Source organism: Gallus gallus, chromosome 4 (genome assembly GCF_016699485.2).
Source record: "Gallus gallus isolate bGalGal1 chromosome 4, bGalGal1.mat.broiler.GRCg7b, whole genome shotgun sequence".
NCBI classification, from domain to species: domain Eukaryota; kingdom Metazoa; phylum Chordata; class Aves; order Galliformes; family Phasianidae; genus Gallus; species Gallus gallus.
The window spans coordinates 8,883,783-8,908,581 of NC_052535.1; the positions used below are offsets into that span (position 1 = coordinate 8,883,783).

Below are 24,799 nucleotides of genomic sequence, written 5' to 3' on the forward strand. Positions count from 1 at the left end.
GGATTTAAAACACATAGACCATCCCTAAGATCCTGTTATAAAATTGAGGTGTTCAGCGCTACATCAAATTCAGTGTGACTGGAGGCTCATGCCCATACGGATGCTCTGGCCCAGAAAAGCACAATCTTTTCAGCAGGGCCATTCCATCTGCCCAGCTCCCACTGCACCACACAACTGCTGGCTATGACACAAGCCAAAGTAAAGACCGATCCTTTGCTGAAAACGCTATCAGTAACATAAAATCTTTAGCTAAATTAAGCTTTATTAATTGATTGACTGACTTTCCAATGTGGTAAAGGAAATGTAATTACAATGTAGACAGAACATGAGCAACTATTCAACTACTGAAAGGTACTCCAGGTGGACAAACTTTATTTGTGAGTGAACACACCGCTGTGTGTTGTTAGATGGAAACCCAGACAGAACGTTGGTGGCCAGAAGCAGAGTTAAATAGATAAAAAATTGGTTTTAAAAACATGAATAATATATGTAATATTAAAATAGCTGTGCACACATATTGACTGCTTTCCTCTCTGACTGCCAGTGCCAGTTCTTGTGTTTCAGCCCGGTACATTGGACGAGCCCACATTAACACCGCAGCACAAAATTAGCGGCATTAGTTTCACACCAGGACTCGTGAACTATTCAAGACAGCGACGGGGGAAGCCTGAAGGTTATGTATTAACACAACAGGGCCTCGAATCTGAGGCTCCTCACTGCTACATCAGAGCCAACACACGCAGACTGACTGATTTCAAGCGTCTGCCACACCACGCAGCTCACGGTACGGCTGAGTGGCGTCGAGCTTCCCGCCCACAGGGACACGGCGTCCCTGCAGACAGAGCCGGGCCCGCGCAAGGCCGGCAGCGCTGCCTTCCCGCCGTGGATCGGCACAAAGGCACAGCGTGCTGTTGGCGCGGCGCTGGTGGGCGCGAGGGGCATTGTGAGGCGCCCGGCCACGCGCCCCACGCGTGGGCTCTCAACGAGACATGTATTGATCTCAAGCTACGAAAAGTTTATTTCTTCACCGTCGTGATGCTCACATAATCGAAATCCTGCTCCTTTTCTATCTTTTACATTTTACGGGACACACCTCCTCATCTGCCCAGCGGTAAGAAGGCTGCAAAGTGCAGCCAATGCTGTTCAGCCACCATTCAGCGCTCACTACCCCTCCATCGGGCGCTCCCCGGCGCCCACCGCTGCCGCCCGGGGCGGGGATATCGGCGGGCGCGGGGCGCGGAGGGGCTGAGGGCGGCGGCGCCCCCCCGGACCGGGGGGCGGGGGCGAGCACTGTCCCGGCCGGCGCTGATCTCACGCTCCCATTGGCCGCTGTCTGCGCTGACGTCACGATCATGATGAGAATTAATGATCGGAGGCGCTGATTTCATTGTGTGACGCCGGGACCGACCCAGCCGAAACCGGCTGAATCCGGAGCCCCGAGCCCCCCAGACCGGCCCCGCGCAGCACGGTAAGCGGGGCCGGGCGGCGGCCGGGTCCCGGGGCCGACGGGTGCGGCCGGGGGCCGGGCCCGCGAGGCGCCGCGGCGGGGCCGGGCGGGCGGGAGGCGCCCCGGGGCCGGCGGCCTGGCGGTGGGGGAGGGCGGCCGCGCGGGCTCGACTCTCGCGCGCAGACCTGCCTCGGCCGCGCACGCGCACTGCGCCTCCCCCGGCGGCCCCGCACGGGCAGGCGCCGAGCACCCGCTGCTAGGGAAGCGCGCACGCGCACGGCCGCTCGGCGCGCTTCTGTGTGTGCGTTGGGGGAAGGTTCTCCCTGCGCGTGCGCGCACCTCAGCGCGGTGTGAGCGGGTTCAGGCTGCGGCCGGCTGAGGGAGGGCAACTGCGCCTGCGCACTGCGCTGAGCCGTGTGGGAGAGCGGCGGGGTGCTGTGTGCGCATGCGCAGAAGGCTCATCACCTCTGCTACGCGGTGGGGTGGGCGTTGCTGTCGTTGTGCTGTTTGCTTCTAGTGTTACTTTTCTTTTGCTCAAGTTAAAAGCAAGCAAGTAACCAAAACCACCTGTTTCCTTCTGTCACTGTGTCTTAATCCATGGCCGTTTTATAACGTGGAGATTTTTTTTTTTACAGTTACCTGTGGTGTCACATATTCTGAGCGAAAATATTCCTAAGTACGATTTCAGGTCCAGGACGGATTTCTGTTTGAAATCACAGGGATATTCATAAGTTTTTATTTCCCAGCTTTCAGAGGCATTGGTGCTGTCAGTGTAGTGTTCTACTTTGTGGGGCTGCTCTGCTCAGCACTTTCAGTGCTTCTGCCTCTTTGATGTCTGCAGTGCTCTATGTTGTAAATGACAAAAAATGCGTATTTTTCTCCTTCAGTTGCTGCTTCTCCTTTTATATGCCTTTCCCCAAAGACTTTGAAGCAGTCATGGCAGAACAGATAAATAGTTGTTGAACACACTTGTCTTGTTTTTGTTTCTCCAAACGGAGCCGTGAGCATGGGAGGGTTCCCTGTTTTCTCACCTGTGATGCTCCTTTACACCGGTGTGTCTATGGGCTGCCCTGGCTCTGCCTGAGAGATTCCTAATTCCAGGTACTGAATCAGGGAGCCACAGTGGCAGGACTGGTCGTTATGGCCACCCATGGGGCACAGCTGTTCCATGAAGCGTACAGTTCATAAAGAGAAGGCAGTATTACTTCATAAGCCAAGCTGGCCTTAATTCTTCCATGTCCCCCCTCTCACTCGTGCCTGCTCTTGCCACAGGAAGGCAGAGATGGTGAATACTTCGGGAAAAGTCGCTGCACTGTTGTCTAAAGAAGCTCAGCCATAGAAATAACCTTGATCTCCTCTGATGAGGAGCAAGTGTGACAGGCTGAAATGTGTTAGTAGGGTTGTTCTTCCTCAGGCTCATATTCAGCAGTCTTGAAGAAACTGAAGGGCATTGCAGTACCCATCTTCATTCTTACTGCTTACAAGCTGTAGATCCCCAGGGCCTGACTTCAGCATTTGGAGTACATTTACATGTCCCTAACCACTGCATGCAGAGAAGGGCTTCTATCTGGTAATATATTTTTTTGCAATTAGTATTCAGTTTGGAAAGGGAATGAAGTTCCAACATCTTTATCTTGGTGGGCTTATTGTAGATTGAGGAGTGGGAGATTACCAGGCTGAAAAGCTGAATGATGCTAATTGGCTTAGGGCTCATAACAATTGTGAAGGAAATCCAGCAAACCTAATTTCTCATTTGTCGTAGATTGTTTCCAGCGCTGTCACTTAAACGTCAACACGTGTGCCAGAACTGCCTCATTTTATTAGCAGAGCGGGCAGATGCTGAATTGTTAGAAATACAGCTTTGTTACCCCTAGCTCTTATTGAAGGTTCACGGGCTTTCACTTTGCATACTGCTCAGCCTGAATTTCACTAATTTCACAGCGTTCTTTTCTGAAACAAACTCTCATTTCAGTTTCAATGTGTTGGCCACCAGCTGGACGCCTGGTTTTCCGAAAAGCTCCAGTGTGTCTTTTCTAAGCTTGACGAGTCAAGATTAAAATTAAATTATGATAAGAATCCATGTGGATTTCTAACTTGGAGCCTGCAGTTCAAGACAAAGGTGAGAAATCTAAACAAACTGGTATACTTTGTAGGTACACAAATTGGGAATAGGAGATCACATCCTCTGGTGTTACAGAGATTGTCCTCACTAATACCAAACTTATTACGGAGACGTATGAGCTACTGATTCCCTTGATACTAATGTGGCTACATTACTGCTAGGTAATGTCAGTACTTCATAAGTTATCTCCAATTTGTATATATTTTTCCTAACAGTCAGGGAACTCTGATATTAAGGAAAACGTAAGAATTAATATCTTGTTCTTGTATAGCTATGCAAACTGATGCTGAGCAGGTAATGCTTCTCAAAGAAATTAGGAAGTTAAAAGGAGAAAACTACTGACTAACCACCTGATATTAAGGTGATTCCTGATTTCCTTCCTCTTGTTCTGTGTAATCTAAGATCTTTGTGAGAATTTCTGTTTCCTGCCCTGCTATGAACAGCTCACATATTACATGAGATTTTGCTAAATATGCAATCTAAATAGTTGAGATTTGTGATATTTATTATTTTTATTTATTTATTTCTAAAACAGAACCACAAGTAGTGGAAGAGTAATAGACACAGAAGTGTAATGTGGGCCATGCCAATTGCCTTGGGGCCCCAGGGAGGGGGTGAGGATTAAATCAAATTCAACTCACATTCAGGCTCCTTGGGGCCCCAAGCTGCCAGAGTTCAAGAAGCTTTTGGACAATGCCTTCAGACATAGGGTTTGGATTTTGTTTGGTCCTGTGTGGAGCCAGGGTTTGGACTCAATGGTCCGTGTGGGTCCCTTCCAGGTCTGCATGCCCTGATTCTGTTCTTTAAAAATAGCATAAATCAGCTGGTGACTGCATCATCACGTGTATCCTCGTGAGAGGTTGGAAGATTAATCTTAATGTTATAAAGTAGATTTTTATGAGCTCTATTGGTTTGTTATTCAACCAACTCCTTTCAACAGCTCAATGTTCAAAGCAAGTCTCTCCTTTACCCAACTTGAAAATAACTAAAATACAGATTCTGGGAGGTGCATGACTGGCAAAGTCTGACTTTGGTAGTAATGCACTTGACTGAGAATATAAAGTAAGAATTAGGAACAGAGGTAAAAATGTGGTTTCAAAATCATCTTTGATTTTTAAGCTGAAAAGAATGCAGTAATTTTTGCTTGTGCTTTTGAACCCTTAATCATTTTCTTTATTTGCTCCATTAGATGTTGTGCAAAGATTAGGCCTATTTCCACTCTACTACTTTCCATGTGAAATTTCCAGAAATAATAATTAAAAGCTTGCTAACTACAAAGGGTTCCCCCATCCACTTTATTTTCTGCAAGATTATGGTATGGATTCTTCCATTCATTCTGCCTTATTTTGAAGTGAATATTTAAAGTATTAAAAATAACTTGTGGTGGGTGATGGCTTTTTCTTTTCCCCTCCTCCTCCTGAAGCACAAGGTCAGATGTGGGCTGTTTCTGGACAGTGGATTGCATTGTCTCAGCTGGCTCCATTCTGTTTAAGACAAAATAAAGGGACTATTTTGGAAATGTTGTGGTGATGGGGCTTTACTTGCTGATTTCAGTAATTCTGATCAGAATAGATAACTGGGGGGTTGTATGTTATTGGCTTGCATAGAGCATACAGCTAATGTGAAACTTCACTTTATCACTATGGGATATCTTCTGTATTAATTTGTTTGCACTTGGCAATATTATGCAGTTTGCCATTTCCAGTCTCGGGCATGATTTTAATGTGCCACGAAGCTGTACTTGATCTAACTCAGCCACTGAACTGCTGCTGAAGAGGCTGCCTTGGCCCTTGGGTCTCCACCGTAGCCCCATGTAGCTGTGGCTTCCCAGGCAGGGAGCTGGTCCACACCCCCTACAACCTTTCTGTTTGTTTGTGGTTGTTTTTCAAGTTGGTCATCAGTTCTGGTCCCTGATTTTTTTCGACCTTGCAGCTGCAAAGTGCCACTGCTGACACAGCAGGAGGAGCACGAATGACCGGCCGTAGTAGTGTAGGATTTGCTGAAGCCGGAGTCAGTGGGAACTCCCCATACCAGACTGTAACCTTCATTCTTTTCTCAGATCATGTATCTCTTTTTGGTAGGGGAGGGGACACATCTGCCAATATTGCTGGAATGGCTGGTATTACTAATTAATTACTAATTATTGTTTTGCCTAATGCCTTTCTTTATTTTAAGCAAAAGATTTAGTCTTAAATTGGAAGCTCTTGGATTTAGCAATACAATGTAATACTTTCTTATGGAATTCTATGAGTGGTGTTCTAAACATGTAGTTCACAAAGGAATGCTGACTGTACCAGTGTTGCTGCTTTAGGGGTTTTTGTTTGTTTTTTTTGAAAGGACCTAAAAGTATTGGTAAAGGACTGCATAAGGAAAAGATGTCAGCGCTTAACATTATCACAAGCATAAATAAGTGCTTGTGCATTCTGCAAGTGTTACAGTTTTGTATTCCAATTTTCAGAGTATCTTCTTTTATTTTTAGATGAATCTGCGTTCTGTATTTACTGTAGAACAACAAAGGATATTACAGCGTTATTATGAAAATGGAATGACAAATCAAAGTAAAAATTGCTTTCAGCTCATATTACAGTGTGCACAAGAAACTAAACTGGACTTCAGCGTAGTCAGGGTAAGTACTGAGGCTTTCCAAATTTGTCTGTAAGTTTGTAAGTTATTTATTTTTAAGTTGTACACATTAATTCCTTTACACCAAATAACTTCAGAGAGCTGAAGTGTCTTCCTGTGTCTGTAAGTCAGACTTCACACTTGTATGACGTGCATTTGTATCCAGTGAGCCTGCTTATAGTCTGTTCTCTCTGAAATGTCACTGCATGATTGCTGTATTAAGCAGGTGCCTGAATGGCACAAGGAGTGTTTGTTTTGTTGTTGGTTGTGGTTTGTTTTCATTTCTTTGTTTTTGTCTCTTGCTGATGTCTCCTGTTTGTTGTATTTTTTAAATTAAACTGCAAATGGAGTTGCCCTATACCAACTTTGTGCAGTGCATTTTAACAAAGAAAGGTCATGTTTGTAGAAAACTATTCTTAAGGTAAAGCAATTTCTATGACCTAATGTGTTTGGGGGGAAAAAATTACAGTTTTTCATACAAAATGCTGCCATATTCATGTTCCATGTCACAATCACAAATATTGTGTCACACATTATTATTTACAGTGAATACATTGTTTTCTTATAGAAGAATGTCACTAGTGCTAACGGGAGCTCTTCCCTTCCCATGGGATTCATAGACTTTGGAAATAAGAATCCCTTTGTGAAACACTAGACAATAAAATGGCTGTTGTCTTGGAGCAGAAATAGAAATCATGGGGCATAAACTGAAAGAATAACAGAGGTAGTGAAGCTAGCAGTAGGTGCTGCAACACTGGGCATCAAGGAGGAAAAAGTGAGACCAGTCCAATTCTTCTTAGACGTGTGCCTATGGTATATTGAAAATAACAGCCCCTCCTGCCCCTTAATTCTTAACTAGATTCCCCTCTCTCAGAATACTCTGGAAATACTCGGGTTAATTTCCCAGCTCAGGATGCTCTGAAAGTCACCCGTAAACTCTAACTCACTGCCACAGATGGAGAGTTGTAACAGGAGTCTGCTTGCTGATGGTGTAGTTGTGCCTATTTTTCTATTTTTATTCTGATTCAAGGACCTGGAGGAGGCAGCCAGTCTCTCCTCTGTTTGTACTCCTCATTCACTTTCCATCTTCCTATTACCATTCCCTTCTCTATTACCCTTGTTGCAATAATGTGCCATAGCCTTTTTCTTTAGGTGTTTTCTTTTGCTGAACCATTCTTTTCATAACATATACTCTTCCTACTTGTGAACTGCAATGGAAACAGACCATTTGTCCTGCATTTGTCATATATATATATATATATATTTTGATCTTACCTTTCTCTTCTTTAGACTTCTCCTTTTTGCCTCTTAGTTAGCAGCCCACTGCTTTGTTTTTCTGTAAGATTTTCAGTCCAGGATTAGTACTTCCTTGTGTGCTAACAGAATGAAGTGTAGGTTGCAGCTGATGCTTGTAGATATGACTATAAGAGGAACACAAATTACCTAAATGCATATTATAATTCAAATTTCATAACTATAAATAAACTAATTCATTGCCCCAAGTGAGGATTTCTGTAGCCTTGTCCCGCAGAACTACAGTCTCGAGGTGTTGGAAAGAAGTCCTATTATGATTTGGTGTGAACATATGGATTGCACTAATAAAATCTGTATAAAATATGCCTCTCCCTTTCAAAATCAAGAAACATGGAAGGTTACTTCTAGGAAAATCCCCCACCCTCTTCAAATTTAATGGAGCCGTATGTGAACCATGCAGGGTTTGAATGGCATGGTTTTGTTGATTAATATTAGCATATTTCTACTGTTGGTTGTATTTTGGCTTTGCATTAAGTATGAGCAGGTATGACTTGTTAAAGTGCATAAGTTCTCCAGCTTTCAATCTTTGTAGTTGTTATCACCGAGTGCTGAGGAGCACTGATCTGGGTGGTGGTCCGTGTGGTTCTCCCCTCAGTACAACAGTAAATATTACTATAACAGAGCACTAAGAGCTTCCTTAGTTTTCACATCTCTTGATGGAGTTCCTGAGGACATCTTATGTCATATTTAGGCTGGAACTGGTTAAAACTAATGGCTGAGTGCTACTGACAGTCACTCAGTGGTGTGTATATGGATTGTGGGACAGTCTGAAATTCAATGGGGGTATCTCTTTTCCTGGCTCAAAATCTGCAGTGTCTCTAATAATAATTTCTGGTTTAAAAGCTTGCTGACTGAGAAGAAATAATGAAAAATAAATTTGATCTTCTAAAATGTGTTTTAAGCAATAAAAGGAAATAACTTCAGTCTTGTGGCTCTAATTTCATGTATTTAAACTTGGTTCTGTAAAGCAGAATTCTAAAACAAGTAACTGAGATTAGATGCAATAAATCATGCTTCAAATTAGGCATTTTGTACAGTTGGACAAGGAATGTGAGTAGAGTGGATCAGAGATTTCAAGATATTTCTTTAAAACAGAGGAGTGCATTTTGCTCTAAAAAAATCTCCTTCCCTAGCAGGTGTTAATATGTGAAGAAATCTTGCCTTCTTTCATGTGGTGAAGTGGAAATCTGAGATAGGTACTCAGTGCTGTTTCCTTGCAGTGGGATGAAGAGGTTTATTGATTAAATCAACTCGTTTGGGTTGCTCAATGCTGAGATGTGCCTTGGTTTGGTATTAGGTGTGCAGCATGTGATACCCAGAGTGGTACAGACAACTGTTTCACTGTATCTATATATAATAACCAGCAAAAGCTGATGCTAAAGGATTTTTTTTAAAGAAGTTCTTTGGCCCTTATATCTGCTTGCTTGTGCTGTCACATTCAGTACAAACATACTGTGGTGAAAGAACAAAACAAGTCCTGTCTTGCTGACCATGGAAGTTCCCAGGAGGAGTTAGATGGTGCTTATGCTTCTAGTGTTAGAGCTGATGATTCTACCAGATGAATTCTCTTTATCTTGAAACAATGAAGTTAATATTCCCCCTTAAGTTCCTTTAGCTGTACCTTAATTTGTTACTTGCAAGACAAGCAGTATGTTTCATCTTGTGCTCTACTCTTACAGCAGAGGAAGAATTACCTACTTGAAAAATGTATCTGTATATGGTCATTGTCACTTTCAGAAATGTCCATCATAGCAAATGGCTGTTGCAGTCTAGCCCCAGTACTGATCTTGTCTTGTGCAGCTGGCAGAAGAGGAATTAGTCTGTAGGTCTGAATATTTTTCAAAAGTGTTTTATCAGAAGTTGTTCCTGTTCTTCTCTTCTTCCTTTTAACCTAAATTCAAGAAGTAACAGTTTCTGGTCAAGACAATTCTGAGAGTTGTGTCTGTCAGTTATTTGGTTACAGAATCTTCCTTCTTTTAGAAGTAAATTTCACTGTATATCTCAGCACTTTGGGATGCTAAACCTTCACTAAATATAAAAACTGATATTTGGGGGAATTAGTGATGGGCTGCCAGTGAAATTAATCTTAAGGATAGCTTTGGGATAGAAGGCATGATGCAGTCTGAGGGATTCTGAGGAACTGGAGATTTGAAGTCAAGATGGCTTCTCATGTGTATTGCTACATGAGTCCCAAGCATGAGAGACATGGATTTCTACCTTGAGTTGTTCAGGGTCTGCATAATCATTAAATGATTGATGGATTTGTAAACTTAGGTCTCAACTTCAACACTTAACATTTCATCAGATCTGCTTAAAACTGAAACTGCCTAATGTTTTCTGCTTATTTCATGCTTGTGTTTGTTATTGTTTGCAGACGTGGGTTGGCAATAAAAGAAGGAAGATGAGCAGCAAGAGTGCTTTAGAATCTGGAGGTGCTCCCCCAGGGACTGCCCATACTGCTCCCTCGGTACCACCAGAAGCAATGGTCAGAAATGTGGTAAATATTGCTCGATCCCAAAGTCAGCAGTCTTCTTGGACCTCTTCTAATAACGATGTAATAGTTACTGGTATATACAGTCCTGCTAGTTCATCCAATAGGCAAGGATCCACCAAGCAAACAAACGCTTCAATGGCAGAAATACATAAAACCTCTATTCCAAGACTACCAGGAAAAAGTGACGCAGACTTTCAGCAGCAGCACATCCCTATAGGGCGACAAATACCACACTGTAAAAATGCTTCCCTATTAGTAGGGGAAAAAACTATTATTTTATCTAGACAAACAAGTGTACTGAATTCTGCAAACTCCATTTATAGTCACACGAAAAAAAGCTATGGTGGTTCTTCAGTCCAAACTGCAGAGTTAGTGTTACCTCAGAAACCAATGATATGCCACAGACCCTGTAAAGCTGAACTCATGGGCTGTCAGAGATTACAAAAACCAGAACATGCAGCTCTTGCATCACATGGGCCCCCTGGACAAAGGGCTAACGCTAGGGACCCTTGTAGTACGCAAAACCTGGAAATCCGTGAGGTGTTTTCTCTGGCAGTTACAGATCAACCTCAAAGAATTGTGGGAGGAAGTACAGCACAGAAGCATTGCTCGGTGGAAGGCAGCTCTCTGTCCATTGCAATGGAAACTGGAGATGTGGATGATGAATACGCTAGAGAAGAAGAACTAGCATCCATGGGAGCACAAATACAAAGTTATTCAAGATACTATGAAAGTAGCAGTTCTATTCGAGTGGAGAACCAAAGTGCAGCCTTGTCTGGGCCAGGAAGAAATGTGAGCTGTAGTTCTCAGATGGTGAATGCCAGGGACGTACCTGACAGTATGCTGTATCACAGCAGAGACTACCACTTGCCTGCACGGACCTCATTACATACATCCAGTACATTATATAACAGTGCTAATACATCAAGAAATACCTTTTCTCCTCATTTTACATCTTCAAATCAACTGAGGCTGTCACAAAACCAAAATAATTACCAGGTAATCTGTCAATTATCTGTCTGCAAATGTTGAAGACAAGGTCATAGATAGGTACTGTTGTCTTTGGAAGTTGTTAGCTAGTAAAGTGTAGGTTTGTATTTCTGTAAGCTGTGCTCAATTTGCTTTTCAGCAGAGGTAATTCCTTACTAAAAGTGAAGGTAGGACTGTAGCATAGTAGCACTTTTATGTGGGTAGCTGAGCCTGTGGCTGCAGTGAGTAGTCACATACTGAAGATCAGCATGGGCTTTGTGAATTCAGTAGGAAAACTGTTTATGGGGGGGATCATACCTGTGATTGCTGGTACATGCTAAAGCCATGTGTCCTGACTTGGCTTACCAGTGCATGTCGCAGCTGTACCCTTTGCTGGTCCTCTGCAGACATACTTTGTGTGTGGCACAGGGCAGAATGTGGGATCACACTGTCATCCGTATGCTGTATAGTTGCTTGCCCTTATTAATGTCAGGTTGGATTAGCTCTTCCATCAATGTCTTATGACTGACAGGCTGTTATATTACTCATTGCTTTTGCATGCTATTTCTGTTTTAATTTATCCTGAAAATGACCCATATAAAAATATATCATCTTTTAATGTGTGTTGCTCATTAGTATAGGGAACAATATAATATATGGTGATTTTTCTGTCTCTCTTTTTTCCCTCTTCTTTCTGACTTGTTCCTATATTCTGTCAGAATTTGAAAGAAAGTTTTTTGAGTCTGTAATTGCCCCTTCTCACCAGAAATCACCAGAACTACTCTGGTCTGGATTCTGTGTAGTAGATAGGACACTGGCAGTCCTTACTTGGGGCCTTTTATAAGTTGAGTAATTCAAAAGAGCTTTTTTTTTCCCCCACTTTCTCCCTTTTCCTCTCATACAGTCTGTCAGGGTTTGATATTACTGTTCTTGAATTTAAAAAATTCATTAAATGCTGTTTACTTTGGAAATTCCTGTTTCATAGGAGAAGAAAAGCTATAAATATGCACATCCCTTTTGTAAAGGGAAAGTAAAACTGTGAAAGTGGATACAGTACAGTTAAGGAAACTGTTGAGAAAAGTTTCGTGTAATGAAATACAGTATGGATACATCCAGCTGTGTGCTCTTGGCACTTCATTTCACTTTTGAAAAACTGTCAGTATGTTTTTTTCTTTCTTTTCAAATTTCATTAGAAATTAATAATAATAATAATAACATGGATTTGGAATACTTTGGGGTAGGGCCTGAATCTCTTCATAGATAAAATGTCACCTATCATGAACCATTCCACCTGGCCGTGTGGTATGGTATAAATCAGATCAGGGATGTCTTTGTAACTTACTTTATTGTTGTTTCTGTGATGCTTTTGTCCCCTGTTACAATGAGGTACCTATTGTTTGGTAAGTGAGGAATTCTTCTTTATACCATTTGACATCCATGTGAGTCTTTCACAAACCCTTTGGATTTAGGAATATACCTTAGACTGAGGGAAATCCTATTTCCTGTGGCATCCTTTGCCCTCATGCACTCTTAAGCCTTGGAAGAACTGGGAAGGTTGCTATTAATGCATTTATTGCTGTAGCAATCCACTCTGTGAAATATTAAGATGGCACTTTTCAGTATCAGAATTTATAGGGGGAGACAAAAGCTGTGATCTTAAGGCATGTCGTGGTTCCTGCAGAGGAAAAGTGTCCTACAACCTGGACAGATCCTGTACTGCCTTGAAGAAATGGTGGCTCTGACTTCTCCCAGTTCCTTGATGAGATTTCTAGCACGTTTCAGAGCAGCGCCAACAGTGAAGACCCTTAAACACAGGGATATCTTCCTCAATTTAAAAGTAGATTAAACCCGAGTTACGTGCTTGTTAGAGTAGTTAAACATCCAAGCAGATGCTTCTTTAAAAGGAGGAATGTGTGATGTGTGTTTTGATGAAGTAATTACTGTTGTACATTGGTGGGGCATCTAATTAGCAATTAGTTGCAGCTTTCTTACTGGTTCAGTTAATGAAATTCATCTTAGTGTAACCTAGAAATAAATTTAATAAATGATTGATTTTAATGCCTGAGCATTTTTGCTAAGCAAATTGTTTGACCTACTAACTTCTGTTATTTGGCGTTGAGCTTACTGAGCAGGAGAGGCTATTCTTACTGGACCTCGGGGCTGAATGGGGATTTATCCTTAGCTTCCTCCCCCAACCCTAAGGGGCAAAAATACTGTTGAAAGTGTTTTGTTTGTTTGTTTTGTTTTTTAAATTACTTTGTTATACACACTGAAGCTCTGTTAATCTAATGTAGCCCCATGCTCTTCTAGGGAGAATTCTAAACCTTGCAACAAGTACAGCACAGTAGAATATATATATATATATAGTACTTATTTCTTTATTAGTAAGGTTCACTTTAAGGATGCTTGCAGAGGTGTGATCAGAGAGGGCCCTTGGGAATGCTGGGGAGAGCAGCAGGGAGCAGGCTGCAGGAGCACTGCCTGCTGCCTCCACTTCCACCAGGACATGCAGCAGCTGAGGCTGGTGGAGGGGCTGTTGAATTGTCCCAGTGCTGAGAGTTTGGCACAGGGAATCCACAGGTGGACTGGGAAAAGGCTTTGCAGGGACCTTATGCTACATAATCACTTTTAGTGCCGTTTTAGATTTCAGTGTATATTTCCATGTATGTTGTCTTTCAGATAGTTGCACTGAGGTATTCTATTTGACATCAGATCTGTCAGAACTAGTGTGTGTTTGCCTTCCAGTTAACTGCTAATACTCTGCCATACCTTTTACTTGCATAGAAGAGCAGTGTTTTCTGTAGCTCCACTTGAAATTTGTTGCTCTTTTGAGGTGTAAGAATATACACTAGTGTTAGATGTGATCCAAATCAGCTTCACGTTGTAGTTAATTTAGCGGGGGGAAAAACACAAAACAGTTGAACAGGAAAGCCTCAGAAAAGCCAACTGTGTGAGTATGGAATGCCCTGCTGTTGTGTGGGATAGCAAATCTTAATAGTCGTAACTTGGTTATAAAATGTGTGCTACTAAGAAATGAATAATTTAGACATGAAAACTGATGGAGACTTCCTCTTAGGAGGGAAAACTGTTTAATCCTAGCTCTCCTCCTCAACCCTCCTTGTGCTGTAATGAGAGTCTGCCATTAGGTAACCCTCAGCACTCAGCTAAAAGCTTGGAGAATGAAGGTATTGTACAATAGACAAACTGTACCAGGTATTCTACATTTAGTCATACCCATGCTGAAAGATTCATTATTAGAGCTTTTCCCTAATACAAATGCTTTAGTGTAGCTGATATACTCATCAGGAGGAGATTTTTCTTCCTCGTGTGCGGCGTGTGTAATGACATGAGATTGATTAATCTCTCGAGCCATGTTTATTCTCTGAAGCATTGCTCGTCTGTAGCAGAAGCTGACCTGGAATCCTAAATAAGCCTAAAATATTCCAGGCTATAAAAACATTGCACATGTCCAGGGAAAACAGAACAAGATTTTATTTTATTTTTTAGCAAGTCTGACGTCTGGGAATGATGGAGGAGCAATGAGAATCAAGGGAGCTAACCTTCACCTTCATACCCATTCCTCTTCTTTCACTAACCCCATGTCCCTAGTTTTTCTCCTACCCTGCAAATTCTTGGTATTTGACATTGAATAATTCAGTTACTGATGTCCTGGTGGGTTTTTTCTTCATTCTGAAAGTTTAACTGACATAACTGGAAAACACAACAGTTCTGTTAAACATCATGCCCATGACTAACTTTGTCTGCTTAATCTTACAAGCTTTGTGCAGTTGTGAGATGTAAGCTTGTATTCTGAACTGTAAGTTTCAAGATAGCAAAAGTGCATAAGTATCTGAAATGCCATTGTGTTGTCACTCTCATGTGAAGAAGCAGTTCTGTTTTTAGTCCTGCAACAGTAATGCTAAGTGTGGCTTTGTTTTGCTTTTAAATCTTAAACAGTTTATCTTAAATGTTGTTATCAGAACCAAATGCACAGCATTGAAGTCTTCTGAAAGTTGCTCACTGTTTGTTATCATAGCAACCTAAGCTGCTGTTGTTTTCTGTTCTGTTTTCCCCTTCCTCTCTACAGATTTCAGGAAACCTTACTGTGCCTTGGATTACAGGTTGTTCCAGAAAAAGAGCAGTAAGTATATTTCCATTCAAGTATCTAATGCATCAAGTACAGGAATGAGAAGTTTATCTAAATGCATTCTTGGAGATATCAAGTCCTGTTGTTGTACATTCTATCATTTTTTTCTTCCACGTACAAGTTTTCTTGAGATTGTATCCTTTTTCTGGAAGGCACCATCCCACTATCATTTAATGACCTTTTCAAACATCAAGCAGGCAGTCAGTGCCCTCGAGTACAGTTTCAGTAGCTGGCTGAGGTGGTTTCACAACACTTCATGGTTGAAAAGGAGGAATTTTATTCCACCCACGCTCTCTATGGGTGCACTGCTACCCCAGCCATAGCACTGGTGCTGGTATCTAATTGCAAGGTAATCCAAGTTAAGCTTCTGACCTGTCAGATACATATCTCTTCCACTGAGTTCCTTTCTGCTGAGTTTGTATTTTTCCAGGTTTTAGTGAGCAGAGTGTACTTGGGATCAGATGAGCAGTAGCTCTAAGCAGGCAGCAGGATCGTGTGGCTGGGAGCAATGAGGAGGGTGGAGCAGCAAGAACTAGCTGCGTGTGTTTTTTGGTTTTTTTTGTTTTTTTTTTTTTTTACATTGGCACTCTTACTTCATTATGGCACCATAGTGCCAAAATGCCCCTTCCTGTATGCTTTCCATCTCTGTGTGGTATGAGTAGTACCGGTGCACGAAGGCAGTTACTGATGCTGATTGCAGCCATGTGTGGCAGATTCTGTCCTGGTCCAGTGCAGAGCCCTCAACTGCAAGGCTACTGGGGGTAACACCAAATCTCCTCTTGTGTCCCCTGTTTAATGTCAGTGGATAATGTTTAGGCAGGACATCTTCAACTTTCGACAGTCAGTAAAATTATAGTTTAGGAATGTTTCTAAACATGGAATTTGTTTCTGAAAATACTTGTCTGTTCTTTGCTATCATTCAGACTTTGTGACACTTTATGTTCATATCAGACAGGCTTAAAATGTTTTTCTGTAGGGAATAATGATTGAGCATGTTACATTTTTCCTATCAATTTCTTCTTTTCCATATGTACAAACTAATGAGGCACAAAGCATCTGCATGGACTTTGGGTAATTAGCTTGCCACTTAAGCTTCAGTGTGTATAGTGTGTGTCTGATAGGGAAGGGTGAGAGAAAAACATGTGGGTGTGGAATTTCTTGAAGCTTGGGCAGGCACATGAGCAGCTCAGTGAGCAGCTGACATCTTTTCTTGCAGATATTTGGGACATTTTATCTCCTAATGAGCTACAGATTTGCTGACTGATTCCTTCTGTAGCAGGGGAAGACTGTGCCAGTCTGCTCACTGTTTGCAAGTGAGATCTCTCCAGGGGTAGAGTCTCCTGGGGAGGGGTTGATGGTTCCACTTCCTTCTGGCATTTCAAGTATAGCTGTCTTTCCCCACAGCACACCATACTCCCACTCTTATTTTGGAGGTAAGCACTGCAACTTCGCATTTCTCCAGCTTGAGCCTTAGATATTTGGACCACTTAAGGGAAGACTTTTCCATTACCATCTGCTGCTGCTTAAGCATTGCCTCTCTCCATAAACTGTAATTTTAATCACCTATTTAACAATGTAAACTATTTTTTTCCGATCCATTTTTGCTCTGAATTCCATATGTTAATGAATTTGTTTCTTTTTCTCTTTACTTCTCCTATTCCTTTTCAACCAGGATGCAACACTAGACTGATTTATTTATTTCCCCCTCTTTTTGTTCTATGAAGGCTGCACTGCCATCTGGGGATGAACCCAACTGGAAAATGCAGATGTAAGCAATTGCAGTAGATGAATTGCAGTAGATGCTGCAGGGAGGTTATGTTATGACTGAGAAGGCAATGGGTAGACTTCCAAGGCAGCCATCTTCACAGCACAGAGTGAACCATAACTGGAACATCTCCTTTGCTATACAGGGCAGAAAGCATCCCACCTTTCTGTCAGTCATTCCAGATAAATTACTTCTGATGGCAATATTTACCCTTACCTGATTTAAGTTGGGATGTTGGACTTCTCCATAGATGAATCGTATGTACAGTGAGCTGGATAAGCAATCAAGGAACTGGATGGTTTGTGGGTTGGTATTCAGAAGTTTTATTTTTTCTTATGGGTGACCAGGAAAGTGGTAATGGCCAGGAAGTTGTGGGGTTGGCACTCAAAAACTGATACATGTACATGGATGTAAGGAAATGAAAGAGAGGAGAAAATCTACTTCTTAGGAAACTTCAGTTTCAAATGTGAAATTCTTTTGAAGAAAGAACATGAGGAAACAGAAATAGAATGCATGGAGTTGTAGAACTGTGATTATGGCAATTACTACCATTCAAGCAGCAAAAAGGCTGATCTGTATTTTGTTTAAAATAGAGAAGATTGTGTTTTAGATGCTCTGAATTTGTTTTAATCTCCTGCCTTGTAATTTGTTTTCCTCTCCTTGTCCTTCAGCTGCATTGAGTATAATAACTGTGCACTTCTACAGAAACTCTTGCTGATCTGCTCAGCTATGCTCTAGAATGATGTAATCCCAACTGTAGTGAATATCAGTGTAGAACTATCACTCTGTTATTCATGTGAATGTCTTTCAAAAAACATGGAGTTCTATACTGTGAAGTAAGTGAAGGGCTTCTGTCCTGAACGTTTGCATTTGGATTTTAGATCACTGGGCTATTCTAGCCAATTTCAATAAAATTCTAGAGACACTGGCATTAAAGTGTTCCACTCAGAGTTCTGTCTGTCACAGGAGTACAGTCACACTCTTTGGATCAGGTAAAGGACCAGATCCAGCTCCATGTTGCTGTGAGTCCTGCCACCAGCTGAACTTGCACATCTGGGGGAACAGGGCATTGGCAGCCAGTGTGTGTGGAGGACATCCGTGGTGTGGATATGTCAGTACAGCTGCTGCAGAAAGTTCCTTGTTGGGATGTGATCTTAAAAACCTCATGAGAACTACAGCCATAGTAAGCCTATGTGCACTGATAAAAATATATATCTCTTGGTGGCTTTTAAAGTAAAATGGGAACCCGCAGGGGTTAAAACCAAGTGCACTTCAGTTGAGCCTTTTTATTTTAAAACTGTATGCTGATATTGAAATATTTATTAGTCCTGCCTCCCTCGGAGCAAACATCAGGCTTACTGAAATAGTGGAACAAGGTGCAAAAAGGCTCTTCCAGAAACTGAGGTTGCGTGCTGGTGGTACATGAGCTGTAATGGTTTGCAGTCCATATCCAAGCATGTGTCTGTCTGAAGGCTCTGCAGATTGCATTCTTCTCTGCATCTTCTGCTCTGTGAACGAGACTGGTGGTAACAATTCTAACAGCTCACTCCCAACCATTTTGCTAGGGGCCTTCAGGTGTGTCCAGAAACCAACTCTCCAAATCATTTTGGTAATTATGGCCACCAGCTGCATCCTTTTTTTTTTTTTTTTAATTATTTATTTTAAATTCCCCAGGGAGAAATGTGTATCCTGGGAGTCCGAGTGGGTTGGGTGGAAGTGTTGGGTGGTGCACACAGGGCAGCAGCCCACGGCTGGCAGGCTCTTCAGGGATACTCGGACTGATATTTCTGCTGATAGTGTTAAGGGAAAATTCAGTCCACAATTTTAAAAGTTTTTTAGTGACAGTAAAGCAAATTCTATACTCTTGAGTTGTGTGTGGCTGAATTTCTATAAAGAAAGATTTCTATAAAGAAAGCCTGTCATTTCTATAAAGAGGTGCACTGTTGGCCACTGGAGAAGAAATTGCAATGTTTGCTGGGGAGCAAGGCACTGCAGTAGTGACTAATACTTGTGGTGAGAGGTTTATTTGCTAGAAGTAACAGTGGTGTTAGAACACTTAATCACAGAGCATCAGAACTGGGCTGCTGACCTCTTTATGATGACTTCAGTGGAATTTAAACCTAACTTTTCATATGGAACAACATATAGTGCTCAGCTGCATTATAAATGCAGCGGTCATTATATTTATGTTAAAGCTCTAGTTCTTTCACTTCAGAATATGCCTTTAAGATATGCCTAATTTGAACATTTTCAATTGACACATAAAAGCTGATCTAAAAAAGGCCAGTGCTAATAAATGACGGGCTAAGGACACTTCACTGAAATGTAATTATTCGTACCAATTACAGACCCTAGATTTGCACCACAAATATTGCAGCCACAGTGGGTATTATGAGGGGCTTGGCCAAGTGCCAGGGATGCCTATAATAAACTGGGTCATCTCTTATAAGAATGTTGTTATTACACTTGAGAGGTCAGGGGATAAGCAGGGTTTAACCCTGAGCCAGGCAGAACTGCTGATTCAATTTGCTCACAAGGATTGCCTTTCATTGTGAGTTGATGGGCTATTTTCTGCTGGAAGAAGCTTCTCTCTGCTTTTCAAAGTATGGACAACAGAACTGATAAATGTGAAGTATTCCACAGACAGTTAATGCTCTCAAGGATAAAGTCGGGCCTCAAATCGGCAAGCAGTGAGTCTGAAGAAAGGACATGAGAGCTGTATTCACAATGTTTGTAATAATGAAGTAAAAAATAGGAACTGAATTACTGTCTTGTCTTCAGTTAGAAGCAGTGTTATCCTTAAGATGAAGCTTTTCAGTGTTATCTTTGTTTGTTTGATTGATTAATTTTTTTTCCCCTCCCTGTGGTAACTGGTGCATCACCATCAATGCTATGGTATTTCTAGAGCTGTACATTTTCTTCTTTGTTTCCCCCATCCCTCCGATGATACTAAATAGGAGTATTAACTAAGTTGATGGAAGTGTAGATGCATGTTCAATGTAGGAATTTTGCCCTTTATTTCCTCACAAAAGGCACCAACTTTTGTGAGAGTGTAAACTAATCTTGAGTAGCATATAATGCAGGAGTCAAACTTACTGTAGTATTTGTCAAGGGGATGATAATGTAGTTGAATGTGGTTTCTGCAAGAAATCCTTGCAAATACACTGCACGGTCACTTACAGAAAGCACTCAGTCTGGATCTGAGTTTTGGACAAGCCTAGGTGTTGTATGCATTTAGTAAGCCTATGGGCTGAGGTGGAGCCCAGCAGTGAGAGCAGTGTAAGTAAAGGACAGAATCTTCCTTTGTGCTTCCTGATGCAGTGTAGTGCAGCTCATGTCTGCAGGGAGCGAGTGCGTGGGCAGGCAGCTTCTGTGGTTGGTTTAATGTGCAAGAACCTGCTAGCCATACTGACTTGTTGGTCGGTCTGATTCCCCAGGTGCCAAATATCTTTCTTTAGGGGGCATTGGTAAGATTTCAAGTCTCAATCCTCCCCTTGGAGATACTCAAGCTGGTCAGGCTGGACCAGGCTCTCAACTCCCTGATCAAGATGTTGGTGTCCCTGCTCATTGCAGGGGAGTTGGATTACATGACCTTTAAGGGTCCATCCACTGCAACTCAAACAATTCTATGATTATAGCTTCTGTTTCTTACTTCATGTGTTTCTAAAGAATACCGTTATCTATTTATTTGAATTTCTTTCCTCTCAGTTTTGTTTCTGCTTTCTGGACTCTCTCATGCAGTGTGTGTTGTAGAGTATTGTTGTTTTTTTTTTCATTCCTATCAGTTGACTGGAAAAGCTTGTTCTCCATTCCCTTGTCTGACCTGCGATCGGTATCAGCGTGGTTCAGGCGCTGCTGCACGAGTCCTTCAGCAGAAAGAGGAAGGGTAAAGTACCTGACGTGACAGCAGCTGCAAGAGCAACCAAAAAGCAAAAATATGTGTTGTCATCTTATTCCCAAGTATGAGGAAAAACTAAATCCATGTATTTAGTATGCAAAAGCTGAGCAAGTTCTGAAAGAGGGGAGGTTTAGGTTAGATGTTAGGAAGAAATTCTTTACTCGGAGGGCAGTGAGGCCCTGGCACTGCTGCCTGGAGTGCTGTGGGTTCCATGTACATGGAGGTGCTCAGGGCCAGCTTAAATGGGGCCCTGAGCAGACTGAGCTGGTGGGGGGCAGCCAGCCCAGGGCAGGGGTTGAGACTGGATGGGCTTTCAGATCTCTTCCAACCTCAGCCATTCTGATTCCCTGCAATCTTCTCACAGTACCATCCATGTGGTAACTCAGGCAGTTGCTATGTTCCTTGTGTGTAACTTGGGATCCTTTATGCTATCACATAAAAAAAGCTTTTTCATTACAAGAGGTTTCCTTGTCTGGCATTTCTTCAGTAGAAGCATTTCCTTAGATAAGGGAAACTCATATGTCAAGAAGAAGCGTAGAATCATTAAGGTTGGAAAAGAGCAGTAAGGTAATCTAGTCCTACTGTAGACCCATCACCTCTGTACCTACTAAACCACGTGCCCAGCATGAACTCATACTTCATCACCAGCTGTCATTGCTGTGCATCTTGCTCCATTTGGGCTATTAGAACAGATGTGGGGAGCACCACGGCTTGGGGTTGCTCCCAGTGAAAGACCAGGGGCAAGGGGCAGACTTCCTGCAGCTCGTCTCTCCCCTCCACAGGCCTGGGGGAGTATCCACAGCATGTCCAAGCGGGGTTCTGGAAGCTATGCATGTTAACTATGACGATCTTTTCTTTTTTCCTGATAAGTGAAAATCATACAATGCTGTTTGAGTGGTGAATTGTTGCAGCAGGGTTGTCAATGAATTTTCTGGCAATAAGAAGTGGTTTTTATTTTGTTTTTTTAAAGAACACCCAATACGCTTCAGAAGATAAAGTTGCCTTAAGCTTCCAGCCCATCCCAGAGCACAGGGGAGGCCAAAGTGACTTGTTTCTCCTTCTGTAGTGAGCACTGCTATCACATTCCTTTCTACCTTCCCTTTTCTCAGTGCTTGGCTGCCTCTCCCTGACCATTCCATGCAGAACAAGAGAATTCATGCAGCCCTTTTCAGAAGTCACAGTCTGTTTTGCCAACCACTATAAGAAGAGTTATCATCACAGTGATTTGGGAAATAACTGCATGTCATTCTTTAAAGGTGGCCTGTAGGTAGCCAGAGTGTAGGTCAGGTCAGGATAACCAGCATCTGCTTAGGAGTGAGTATGCACGAGGGATTTAGTTCAGTTCAGCAGTGTGCTCTCAAGGTGAAGTCCACTTACTGCACTTTGCTGCTCGTCCTGGAGCAGCCCTGAAATGCTCCAAGTGGATTCCTTGTAGCTGCAGGCAGGCTGCAACGTGCCATCTAAGAGTGCACCTGAGGTGCTGCTGGGCTCAGGCACTGGGCACAGGATGGCAGCAGCTCTGGCACCAGCTGCCTGGCTGCTGCTGGGCTCCTGCCCAGTGCGTCAGTGGCTGGATGGTAACGGGTGGATGGGGGGAACAGCTTCTGGTGTTATGTACTTGGATGGATGAAGCTGCAGCCACATTTTGACACCCTTTTTACTAATGTATTAAGGAGGCTCAGGTGCTTCCAACGTTTTGCTTTTTAATGCACTTCAGAGTTAGTTATTTCATAAACAGTTTTCAAATGGGCAAACCTGGACTTCAGGTATGAAACCATGATTATTTCTTTCAAAATTCAGCTATTGAAATGATGACAAATTTGGCATGTGTGATGACTGCTTACTAATGCACTCTGTAGTTGAGTTTGTCTGCTTCTAATGGCAGGAGAGATGACAAACATGAGCTGGTATAAAGAAACGGGAAATGTTAGTTGAAATTCTGGGCTAAGAGCTGTTGATAAAGCTTTAAAGTCCTGTTAGCAGACTGATGCCCATAAAAGTGGTAGGAAGAATTAGCAGGAAGTGTAGGCTTTGTTTCTCGGTTTCACTGCTTATTATCAGTAATCTACTATCACCTGTTTTGATAAATATACACAAAGAGTTAGGGAACTTGCAAATAAACTGTAGAACCAATTTAAACTCTGAAGCTCACCAAATAAACGTTAAAGTATTCCCTTGAGGAACTCAGAATCCTTTGAATTATGCATGTATTGTAGTTTGCAGTAAGATAAAAGAACTTTAGGTGGGGGAGGGTGAGCAACTTGAAAAGCCTTGAGGAATAATTTCCATAAATTGGGCGGAGAGAGTAAACAGCACAAGTGGAAAAAGGTATTTTCAGTAAGGCCTTTTAGAGCGAGATAAAACAAATTAAAAAATCAGGTGCAGTTTGGAACAAAGCTAAAGTTCTTTAAACTCACTTTAGCACCGCCACTGCCTTTCAAGCAAATCCCAGGCAGTGCTGTACTGGCCTGGATAAGAAACTGAACTTAAAAAAAAAAAAATTCTTAAGGGTGAGGTAGAAGAAAAGCCCCAGAGACAGTGTAACATACGTCCTACTGTATGCAAGATCCCTGGAAATCAAAGGAACAGTATAAGGATTTTTAATCTAACAGTATCCTATTTTTTTTTTCCCCTTACAGTTGCAGGACCGCACCCAATTCAGTGACCGAGACTTGGCGACCCTAAAGAAATACTGGGACAATGGCATGACCAGCCTGGGCTCAGTCTGCAGAGAGAAAATTGAAGCTGTTGCTGCAGAATTGAATGTTGACTGTGAAATAGTGCGGGTAAGAAATTCAGAGCCTTCCCCATCTTGTTGCAGAAGCAAAAATAGGACAGATGAAAGCTCTTAAAAATTTCATGAGGAAGCTTGAAATAGATTTTGCCTATTACATAATGAATGACCATGTTAGGAAGTGTTCTCTTGCTCTTTCTGTAGTCTATATATAGAAAAAAGCCCTCAGGTAAGAGTCTTATTGATCACGAGTAGGAGTAGCACTCCAAACAGTTTGACATTCTGTTTAGATTCAAGTGAGGTTGTGAATAAGTCCTGCATGTTTTTAGGGATATCCTAGGTGAATGAGAAGTGTTATCATTTGTATTGCAATTAAGATACAAAAAAATCCTGGAGATACAGGGAATATATTTTTCAATACTTATAGGAAACAGTAATTTTAAACATACAAAAGAAAACATTCAAAAGTAAAATTTATTTTCCAAGACTGCCTTGAAGCTGGATTGAGATGTGATAGAAGGCAAGGGGTACTGTAAAGAATTCTGGGTCCTTTCAATTTGATAGTTCATGCCTTTGAGGAAAGATTGCTTTAGGAAGTATATGCTTAGTGTAGATATCCTGTTTGCTGAGAGTCATTCTGCATTGTCTGCTTCAGAGGTGGGGAAGTTTGGTAAAGCATCTGAATATAGTTGCCACTGTATTCACAATTACCAGACGTATCATCACTCTAAAACTGCAGGTCTCTTCTTCACTCAGTGCTTCCATTCTTCAGAAAATAGTCTGTCTTTGTAGTCAGTACAAAAATATGATTAGAGCCCCTCCTTTCCCGTCTTAATGGGCATGACAATTGTGACTGCTCCTTTCAGCCTTCAGCCTTCTCTTTTTCCATCTCTCCCTTAAAACCTGGCGTCAAAGGAAAAGAGGATGACAGCAGTCAAACTCCTGAAAAGTGTATGAAAAATACAAGGAAAAGGCATGACAATTTTTTTATTTAATAGAACATAAAATGGTTGTATTTAAAAGATGAAATGCTACCAAAACAGAAGAGATGAGAGCCTTTATTTGAAACTCTTGTGAAGATCTCTGTTGGGTTGGTATATCAATATGGTACCAAATTAGTTTCAATAGTGAACATTACTCTGGCTATTTACTTGCTTATTTTCCTGAGTGAATCTGAATTAAGAAAAAATGAAGTTGCACTTTTTTGGAGGCTTAAAGGAATTATTCTTTCTCTGTAGAGAGCAAAGCTGCTCCGTGTTTTCCAAGCTTTCTGAAAAGTGAAGCTGT

The 24,799-nt window shown here is 42.0% G+C and overlaps 1 protein-coding gene across 4 annotated transcripts in view; it reads left to right on the forward strand.

Moving 5' to 3' along the window:
- The first annotated feature begins 1,389 nt into the window (after nt 1-1,389).
- The window catches only part of HDX (highly divergent homeobox), a 43,789-nt gene continuing 20,379 nt past the window's right edge, over nt 1,390-24,799 (forward strand). Inside the window, exons 1-6 of one of the 4 annotated variants that reach the window (XM_040698831.2) lie at nt 1,390-3,017; nt 3,420-3,566; nt 6,049-6,195; nt 9,880-10,998; nt 15,056-15,109; nt 23,418-23,564. In XM_040698831.2, coding sequence (XP_040554765.1) covers nt 6,049-6,195; nt 9,880-10,998; nt 15,056-15,109; nt 23,418-23,564 — 1,467 coding nt within the window. In that variant the 5' untranslated portion in view covers nt 1,390-3,017; nt 3,420-3,566. Of the gene's footprint in view, nt 3,018-3,419; nt 3,567-5,631; nt 5,689-6,048; nt 6,196-9,879; nt 10,999-15,055; nt 15,110-23,417; nt 23,565-24,799 lie in introns of those variants that run through there. The other 3 variants (NM_001031120.4, XM_015278279.4, XM_046940022.1) reach the window with 3 other exon arrangements.